General features: G+C 38.0%; 2 protein-coding genes across 4 annotated transcripts; both read left to right on the forward strand.

The window, feature by feature from the left end:
* Positions 1-401: 401 nt before the first annotated feature.
* LOC115569327 (phospholipase A and acyltransferase 3) lies at positions 402-4,780 on the forward strand. Of its 3 annotated transcripts, none has more exons than XM_030397352.1 (5): positions 402-511; positions 1,212-1,274; positions 1,533-1,641; positions 1,849-2,117; positions 3,865-4,780. In XM_030397352.1, the coding sequence occupies exons 2-5, from the start codon at positions 1,260-1,262 to the stop codon at positions 3,985-3,987; spliced, it is 516 nt and encodes a 171-aa protein (XP_030253212.1). In that variant the 5' UTR covers positions 402-511; positions 1,212-1,259; the 3' UTR covers positions 3,988-4,780. The 3 variants fall into 3 exon arrangements, with proteins under 3 accessions (XP_030253212.1, XP_030253213.1, XP_030253214.1); XM_030397353.1 differs by lacking the exon at positions 402-511 and adding an exon at positions 524-754; XM_030397354.1 differs by lacking the exon at positions 402-511 and adding an exon at positions 778-938.
* Positions 4,781-6,843: 2,063 nt separating this feature from the next.
* On the forward strand, positions 6,844-9,744 carry LOC115569081 (phospholipase A and acyltransferase 4-like). Its single transcript, XM_030396992.1, has 5 exons — positions 6,844-6,925; positions 7,988-8,068; positions 8,421-8,541; positions 8,756-9,024; positions 9,190-9,744. Exons 2-5 carry the CDS (start codon positions 8,048-8,050, stop codon positions 9,307-9,309), a joined length of 531 nt encoding a protein of 176 aa, XP_030252852.1. The 5' UTR covers positions 6,844-6,925; positions 7,988-8,047; the 3' UTR covers positions 9,310-9,744.

A 9,744-nucleotide genomic window follows, 5' to 3' on the forward strand; every position in this document is an offset into this window, starting at 1 on the left:
TTTAATACACACAGAAAACTGATCTTTTATAAGAAACTATCTGATGTTGCTAATGCTAATGGAAACTAGAATTTGAGAGTAAAAGCAAGAATATTAGGATAAAAACCCATACAGCAATGAAATGATAGTCCAGCCATCAGTACTACTAACTGTCTTATATTAACTGTATTAGAGTGTGTGCAAACGGAGATAGTTTAACTGTATAACAGTGCAGGTTTAGCTAAATAAAGTGGTTAAAAAACGGAAATAAAGCAAACTGTGCATTATTGTTGTTGTTGTTATTATTATTATTATTATTATCATCATCATCATTATTATTGTTGTTGTTGTTGTTGTTACTGTGTGTGTAGTCCGTGCTGTTATAGTAGGAGGTACATTTTCGACGTTTGTTTGATGCTTTTATTCTGAAGGGTCGCGCTGTCTGCGGCTAAAAGGAGCAACAATCAGCTGATCGCTCTCAGCTGAGCTCTGGTGTCGGCTCTTTGGTGTCAGCTGTCTGGTGACGTCTCTGGTAATAAAACGCTTTGTAAACATTATCGCTTAGGCTAAAAAGACAGACTGTCAATGTGAAAATTAACTGAACCGTATTATAAAGCGTGGAGCGCCTGTCGTCATTCTACGGCCTTCTATTGATGACGTAACCGGTGACAGTTCACGGTGTTTTGACGGTGTAAACACAGAGCTGATCACGGCGCTAGCTCTCGGCTAGCTTTTGATGCTGCGTCGCTTGTATTGTTCGCCAAAACTTTAAAACGTGAGGTTTATGTTGCAGCTTCTGAACCGACTCTGTTTTAGGCAATGTGATGACCCACTTTGTCTACATTACAGCAGATTGATAGTGCCATTTAAATGCGCTTAAATGTCATATTTATGGTTAAACGTTATGCTAAATGTGTGTAGGTAGTGGTTAACATTTATCTGAACACAAAGACCAAAAAGTAAATAAGATGCCCTCAAACTAACGTTACTATCTCTTTACCTATGTTTCGTTCAGTGTGATGGTTTTCATCATATTTTTTTATGTTTTATCATATATGAAAATGAGAACTGTTTTGGGTTGTGCTGACAAGTTTATGTTTTTTTAAAAGTATTATTATTTGAATACCAGTTATATCATATGTTAGACTAGTTATGCATCTGCACTTTCCTCGTTATCTCATGTTGAGTTCTGATATCAGGTCTGTAAAATGGTTTCTCCCTGCATGTACTAGAACTGGAAAGTGAAACCAACTCAAGGTCTCCAACTATCAAACACTGACATGGCTCCCACACTGGTAGGCAATCATCCCTTTATATATTTCTATTTTTGTGTATGTTTTAATATGAGCAGTTATGTTTCAACATTATGCAGCTTTTATAGCATGTATCCAATGTATTGTTAGAGCATTGAATGTGTTTGTGTTTTGATTAATTTAAATGTTTTATCTTATCTTTGTGTAACTGAGACTGTGTCAAAGAGTCCGGTCAGGTCAAAGGTTCTCCCAAACGGTCTGTTTTTAAAGTCAACCTTTTTGTGTGTGGTGTTATTATAGTATGATGAGAAACCAGAGCCTGGGGACCTGATTGAGATCTTCAGAGGCACCTATCAGCACTGGGCTGTGTATGTTGGAGATGGCTTCATTGTTCACTTGGCACCACCCTGTGAGTCCCTCGACATTACACAACTGTCTGGACTGCTACTCCCAAATCCTAACCCGTGCCAGTCTTTCACAATAACAGCCTTTTAAAGCGGTGCACAGTCACTGTTGCATTTCAAACTAGAATATCAACTTGTTTGAACGGATTCATGATTAATAAACCACACATTTTGTTTTTCATTCTCTTTTTGTCAATCCGTTCTACTCATAGCTGAAGTCCCTGGTGCAGGAGCCAACAGCATGATGTCTGTCCTAACTGAGAAAGCCATGGTAAAGAAAGAGGAGCTGTGGGACGTTGTGGGTACCAACAAGTGGGAAATCAACAACGGCCTTGACAAGAAGTATGAGCCTCGCCCGGCTCGCATCATTTTGAGGGAGGCGAACGCGCTGGTGGGCACAGAACTGCCGTACTGCGTCTTCAGGGGGAACTGTGAGCACTTTGCAAACGAGCTGCGCTACGGAAAAGCAGAATCTCGGCAGGTCAGTGGACCCATGTTTGACTTTTACATTCTTAAAAAATGTGCGATCTAAAAATAGATAAATGACGCAGTTTCATTTTTGGGTAAACTTAAACTATAAGCATAAATTTAAAGTTTGTTAGGGAGAAAGATCTATGTGGAGTTGGTCAGAGCTCTATAGTAGAGCTAGTTAAAGCAGAGATCAGATTATAAAACAATATGAAGTAATGATAATGCTCATAGAGGAATGAAGCAACTTGGAACTAACAAAGTGGGGAGAGGAAGTTAAAAGGGTTCCAAAATCTTTTAAGAAAGTTGCCATTTAAAAAACTTGCTTGTTTTGCCCGTTATGTAGCACAGTGGCTGTGTTTGTATATCATCTTGATTTATACAGGGTGTTGCAATGAGAGCAGTTTGCTCTCTTGCACGGACACACTGTGTACACAGGACAATAAAAGCAAAAGCTAAAGGCAAAAACCAACACTGGGAGACTAATAAAGGATAAGGATACAATTAGAATATAACACATAGATCTTCTCTTCACTGGAAGTTTGAATTTAAAGGGATATTCCGGTGTAAATTTAATCCATGGTCTAAATCACCATGAAACTGTGTTAGACTCCCTCTCGAGAGATCAAGTTAGCAGACCACTAATTTACGGTGTTTTATCAACCTCAGAAACGACCGCACGACAACAATACACTGCAGTAAATGGATCCAAATATAAACCGCCACCAAAAAGCCACAAATAATGCTCAGAACAGCACTAAACTTCAGCAATAGTACAAATAGGGTCTCAGCACATAGTCCGGGGTATCTAACCTCCGCTAGCTTAGCTGGATTTCTATTGTGAAGCTAAAAACAGATTTCAACTCTCCTCCATCAGCTTCCGGGTCGGGGAAGTCCCGACGCAACGATTACCGAGTGCGATTAGAAATGCTCAATTCCATTCTTTCCCTGTCTGCTCTCGATAATAACTGTTATAAACTGGCAGGTAAGACACATATGAACTTTGATTGCTTTTCCATGGAGTCATAATCATACATTTTCATCCATGAGCTGCGGAACTGTGGTTTATATTTGGATCCATTTACTGCAGAGTATTGTTGTCGTGCGGACGTTTCTGAGGTTGATAAAACTCCGTAAATTAGCGGTCTGCTAACTTGATCTCTCGAGAGGGAGTCGAACACAGTTTCACGGTGATTTAGACCATGGATTAAATTTACACTGGAATATCCCTTTAACACGATGTACAAGTGAAAAGTTGTGTGACATATTTTCATTTAGTAATTTGGTTCATTTAAAGCATCCTAATGTATTTAAAAATCAAAGTAGATCAACCGTTGGTATTATATTCACTGGTGTTGTCACAGTCCAACCACCACTTAGCAAGATGGAGACATGGATTTTGGGTTTGACTTGGGAAATATTTAATTAAAAAAATGAGAAAAGAACTAGAAAATAGAATCATAAAACCAAAATATCAATCAATGTATATATTTTTTTCATGAAGAAGACATGGTAAAATATGTCGGGTCAGTTACAAGGATTCAAAGTGATTTATTGTCACGTGAGGATCAACACACAAATGACAACTCTTCAAACCTTTTTGACATTATAATCTACATTTTACATCATAATACAAAAGGTGTACCATCAAAGACATTATAAGGGATGTGTGTTGATAAATTTTAATGGAGCTTTGCATGTCAAGACTGCTCACCAGGGCGCTGCACACAAACTAAAAGATGTTACATTTTCCTCTGCAGGTGCGTAAGGCAGGAGAAGCGGTCATGGTCGCAGGTGTGGCGACAGTGGTGGGTCTGGGTATTGTGGCTCTGGCAGGAGCTCTGTTTGGAGGAAGCAAAAAAGAAAACAAGAACACACAGTGATTGAAGTCCAGTGTCGCCTCTTCAGGGGCTTGATTAACAGATCACCAGCAAAGCCTAATGACTATTTATCATGATCACCCGCAGAAAACGCAGCGTAATTTATGTTCAAACACCTGTGATTTAGTGAGAAACTTGCTCCATCGGTTCCTCATGCCTTCTTTGAGTTGAATAACACTGGCAGGCTGGTTGATTTGGGATCAAGGCCCTTTAGTTTCTCATACTTTATAAATTTCTACACACAGCAAATATAAGCACAACATTATTTCCAGTAGAAAAAGCTGCCAAGATAATATATATTTACATGTTTTAATATTTTTGATGATGTATTTAGATACTTTTGGGATTATGATGATGTGAGATGAACAACATTGAGGTGGTCTTTTCTACTGTTCAAACAAAAGTTACGTTACGTTGAATTAAACGCTTGATTCAAATATAAACATCTGTTAAGTCCAAAATGTGGTTCTCATGTGCAGATACTTAATTTAACAAGATTGTTTTCCATAAGAAAAATAAGCTGCTAAATTGATTTTGTGGTTATTGCACAGAAAAGCCATTTGATGTCATGTAAACTACAACCTACTCTATAATGTTGGATTGCCTTCATGAGCTGAGGGGCCAAAGCTAAAAAAAGGATGTGGACTGAACTAATTTAACACCTCTGCACTTTTATCATGACATGTCACTTTTTAATGAGTTCACAATCTAGCCGGAGTTTATAATGTTTTATCTTCCTCTGACATTTAAATGTTTGTAATTGTTTTGAATAAAGAATAATTTGTGTGATACTCAATGAGACTTTCTGTCTGTGACACAGCGTCCCCTCACACCTTGTGATCCCTCAGTAAGGTTTCAGTTTTTGATTTCTCTATTTATGGTTTTTAACTGTTCACTTATTCTCCTGAACCACTTTTGTTTATTTAAATTTCAAGGCACTTTTGATTAGAATGAGCATACTGTACTATATTAATGTTACTGTGTGGAAACAGGCCACATTGAAGTCTTGTCTTTATCTTGTCCAACTCTATTGTCATTGTGTTGTAACAATAATAATTAAGTTACCTATTATTGTCTTATGCCGCATTTACATGTGAGGATCTGGTTATTATAGACACAGATTAAATATTTAACTGTCATTTATCATCACAGTAACAGCGTTACATTCATTGGCAGCTGTAAACACATAAAAACATTATAAAAATACATATCTTGGTTTGCTGCCTACCTGTTTACTAAACATATAAGGAGTAGTTAACGTTTATAATCATCAGAGAACGTAACAGACGTTGTTTTTGGTTCTTATCTGTTTCTCAAAGATATCCGGATGTGTGTGAATGTGTAAATGAGAGGCATTAAATTACAGCACTTTGTGGAAGTGCGCTTTATAAAGTTCATTTCATTGACTTCTATTAGTTCACAGGGCTGAGCTGCCACATCCAATATGGTGGCGATGTCGACGTATCGCAGTGACGAGCCAATCTGCTCAGTGAGGCGTCTGTGTATATATGTCTCTGCTTTCAGTGACCACACACTGTACCATCTCCTACACATTTATAATACATACAGGTAATCCGGGTCCACTGTGAGTGGGGACCTATGTACCTTCCTCCCCTTCTGGTCTTGCTGTTCATATTTGTGTGTGTGTGTGTGTGTGTGTGTGAGAGAGAGAGTTTTGTGTTTCTGAACCTGCCGTTCTACACATTGTTGCAAAATTCACACACCATCACCGTCTGCTCTCACATTCCTGCACATTCACCCTCTGTTCTTTTTTTCCTTTTTTTTTCTCACACTCTATACCAGCTGCAAATTGGGGGCGGGACACAATAAGTATAATACTACAGCGTTGCTCAGTGTGGTTCCTTACCACAGATGATCAAGACGGCCAACAGATTCTCTGCTCAGAGGAGCTTGTAATTGTACTTGGAAGAGAGAGAAGCTTTTGATGATGATGTAGAGGAAGAGGTTTCAGAATGTGAGGATCACATTTCTGACTGTGACTTTGAAGAAGAGGATGAGATTGAGCATCAGATAGCTCCAAAATGAAGATGAGCCCCAGGACCAGCCTGTCAGCAGCCAGCTTCAGGCAAGAATGTGGTACTCATGAGAACAGTGAACAGGGATGGGAGAATCTGTGGCCAGGAGCCTCATAAAACCAGAGATCAACGTGGATTATAACATAATCTTATTATATAAAATTATATAATAATCACATCTTGATTATAAGCAATTTTTTTATATTACATCTTATAAAAAACAAAAACAAAAAACAAGTAGCACTTTAATTCATAAATGTGAGCTAACAAAGGTAAAGGGCAAATATTAACAATAGCCTATATGCTTCAGTTAAAAACCCCAAAATGCAGCAGGTCCACCAGACCCACGAACACTGGCTGAAGAACAAAAATATGAACACCACACAAGGGTTAAATAAGTAGATTTTAGGTAGGGCGTATTACTTTATACAGAGAGGAGGTTCTGTTGCTTTTGCCCTCATTGAAATAATAATAACTTTAAAAAAACCTTCCAGTACACTGCCAAACATTTAACAGAAAACTGCAGCCTCCAAAATGAAAGTCGATACAGTGGACCCGGACATCCTGTATGTAATATAAATGTGTATGAGGCGTGTGCAGTGTGTGGTCATTGAAAGTGTGTTCCGATGTATGTTCTTCACAGAAAATGAGCCGAGGCCAGTGAGTCTGAGTCTGAAAAAATGACCTGTATGACCTGAATGCCTGACAAGGGTTAAGCTACATTTGTGTTATTAGTCTGTGTTAGATGTGCGAGTGGACATTGTTACCTTTGGGTTATGCTTTTATTCTGAAAGTTTCCTGCTCCACCTGAATAAATACAGCAACTATCAGCTCACTGACACACAGCTGAAGTTTGGTGGTGGGCTTCTTGCAGGTGTGTCAGATATTGGACATCATTGTTAAAGGTAAGAAAACAAACAAACGAACAAACAGTGTAACTGAGGACTGTTGTGATTTCTAGTTAGAAGAACCTGCAGCATTTGTATTATTTTGTTTATTTGCTAAAATCTTAAAAGAGAATTTATCGAGGTCAACTTTAATCTTGAAATGACAAGGTTGTTCTGGACGTTTTGACTTTATTCACTTCTTGTCATTATATTTTTCTCAGCCCTGGTCCTGACACCTCAAGCTGGTTTAGAGAGGTGCAGAGTAAACATGTTGGGCCTGTGGATTTAGGTTGTCCCTTATTTGTTCAAGAGATGTTACCGAAAATCTAAACTGAAACTAAAATGAGCTGACCAAATGTTGTAAACTAAAGTTAAATAAAAACGATACCCTCTCAGTAAAATGTAAAACTGAGCATTGAAAATGATCATTTTTAAAGGTGTGTTTGTATTATTTGAGTGTTTCAAAGTCACTTACCCTAAATTAAAAGAGAAACTAAATCAAAGTAGTGGAACACATTTGTTTAAACTGGGAACCAAATAAAATACCCTTTACTAAACTAAATTTAAACTGAAACAACAGATAATGAAGCTCAAAAAAAGTGAAACTTTTTTTTACACTAAGTGTTCCTAATAAAGTGTCTCCTGAGTCTATTGATGGGGACTGAACTGACTAGAAAAGCTGTTATGATGTCACACAACATCTGGTTACAATGGATAATAGAAAATATGTCTGATTGTTGTTACATTTAGTTTCATTCACCCATTCATATAATTGTGTTATAATTTTGTGAGTAACACAAAGTAAAAAGTCCTTTAAAAACCCTCCAGGGATCTAAAAGTATCTGTGTACAGAGTGATTAGATAACACGATGCTATAGAGGCTATTTTACACAGATATGAATACAGGTGTGTCTTTGACACAACACGTTTGAAAACCACTGCCCTGACTAATAAAAGCTTTGAATAAAGACTACTACTACTCTTTTCTAACACAATTCCCACATCAATGATGCCTCAACATTACATTTACTTTTCTCTTTATCTCATGTTGTGTGCTAATGAAATGATTTGTTCCTGCAGGTGCTGAGAGTCATCTGGAAGGTGAAACCAGTTTAAGGTTTACAGACAAAACAAACTGAAATGGGCAACTGGTTGTCACAGGTTAGGAAACTATCACTGGATCAGAATACTAAATCGTCTTCTGCCACTTCTTTGTCTTCTTCTCCTTCATCATCTTCTTTTCAGTGTTGTCTTCTTCTATGTCTTTATCTGTGGTTCATCTACAAACCAACTTTACATTTGCATACTGCCATCTGCTGCATGTGTAGATGCTGCACTTGTTCAGTCAAAGAAGACAATTTAACTCAATGTTATCTGCTTTATTTATCAGCTTTATGTCTGATTCTATATATGCATATCTGTGTAACCCAGATTATGTCAGAGTTCTTAAATGTACTGCAGTTATTTCCAAACAGTCTGTTGCAAAGTCAAACATGTTTCCTGTTTGCTCTAGTCCAAGGCTGATGAGACAATAGCGCGTGGGGACTTGATTGAAATCACCCGAGGTGGCTATCAGCACTGGGCTGTGTATGTTGGTGATGGCTACATTGTTCATGTGACATTGCCACCAGACGGTGAGTCCTCTGTCTGTACTGCTACTCTCTAATCCTGACCTGTCAGAGTCTGGAATAATAACAGCCTGTTGTCACTGTAACATTTACAGACAAGATTATCAAATATGATTGTTTATTTGAACTGATTCATGATTAATAAACCATTAAAAATCATGTTGCAATATTTAGTTCTTAATCCATCACAAATTCTGTCTGTTTCTCTTTTTATTCATAGCTGAAGTCTCAGGTGCAGCTTCCAACGCCTTGATGTCTGTCCCGACAGAGAAGGCCATGGTGAGGAAAGAGAAGCTGAAGGGGGTGTTGGGAGACAACACATGGAGAATCAACAACATCCTGGACAAGGACTATGAGCCCCGCTCAGCTCATATCATTGTGGAGGAGGCGCTCGGGCAGGTGGGCAATGTGATGGAGTACTCCGTCTACACCAAGAACTGTGAGCACTTTGCAACTAACCTGCGTTATGGAAAACACGAGTCCCGGCAGGTCAGTGGACACAATTTTCTTACAAAGAAGACTCTTTACAGTCTGGTTCTTTGGATTTTAAAACTCTATATTTACCCAGAGTGCTGAATGATTTTAAAGGACTTCAGATTGTCACGAAAACATAGATATATCCTCTAACTTTAAGATGTTTTTTGCCCTCCACAGGTGAAAGAAAAAGCAAAACAAATGCTTTTCATGTGTGCTGCCATCGTCATTATTGCGGTTGCAGGTGGCCCTATAGCGGTGGCATCAGCAGTTGGACTTGCATTCTTAATAAGAAAATAGACAGACGGACAGACATTTCTCTCCACCTCTCCTCCTATCTTTTTAATTAAGATGCCAAGAAAATTACAAAAATATATTTTTAGATAAGTGTTTTAAAGCTTTTTTTTTTTAAATTGATGGATAAGAGATTCAAAAGGGTGAAAAGCTCTTTGAATCAAAAGTCCAAAAAGTTCATTGTTGCCAATAAATGATAATACAAGAATGTCTTAGACAATGAAAATGAGCTAATTATATATCACAGACATGCCTTGTAATGCCCCACACACTCTTTTTATTGTAAGAGCACCTCCATGAACTCAGTTTCATGACATCTGAACCACTTCAGCCCTTCTGTACTTGTCTTCTGACATGTCCCCGCTGACTGTTTGACAACTTAGCGTTTTATAAAGTTCTGTCTTCTATTGCTTTGAATAAAGAATAATTTGTGTGATTCTG

This window comes from Sparus aurata, chromosome 18 (assembly GCF_900880675.1).
Source record: "Sparus aurata chromosome 18, fSpaAur1.1, whole genome shotgun sequence".
In the NCBI taxonomy this organism is placed as follows: Eukaryota; Metazoa; Chordata; class Actinopteri; order Spariformes; family Sparidae; genus Sparus; species Sparus aurata.

What these genes read in the sequence shown, in the direction of transcription:
- LOC115569327 (XM_030397352.1), top strand. An exon ending in TGTTCACTTGGCACCACCCT is followed by an intron (nt 1,642 to 1,848) that starts GTGAGTCCCTCG and finishes TTCTACTCATAG; the next exon opens with CTGAAGTCCCTGGTGCAGGA. An exon ending in GAAAAGCAGAATCTCGGCAG is followed by an intron (nt 2,118 to 3,864) that starts GTCAGTGGACCC and finishes TTTCCTCTGCAG; the next exon opens with GTGCGTAAGGCAGGAGAAGC.
- LOC115569081 (XM_030396992.1), top strand. Translation starts at nt 8,048, where the DNA reads ATGGGCAACTGGTTGTCACAG. An exon ending in TGGGCAACTGGTTGTCACAG is followed by an intron (nt 8,069 to 8,420) that starts GTTAGGAAACTA and finishes TGTTTGCTCTAG; the next exon opens with TCCAAGGCTGATGAGACAAT. An exon ending in GAAAACACGAGTCCCGGCAG is followed by an intron (nt 9,025 to 9,189) that starts GTCAGTGGACAC and finishes TGCCCTCCACAG; the next exon opens with GTGAAAGAAAAAGCAAAACA.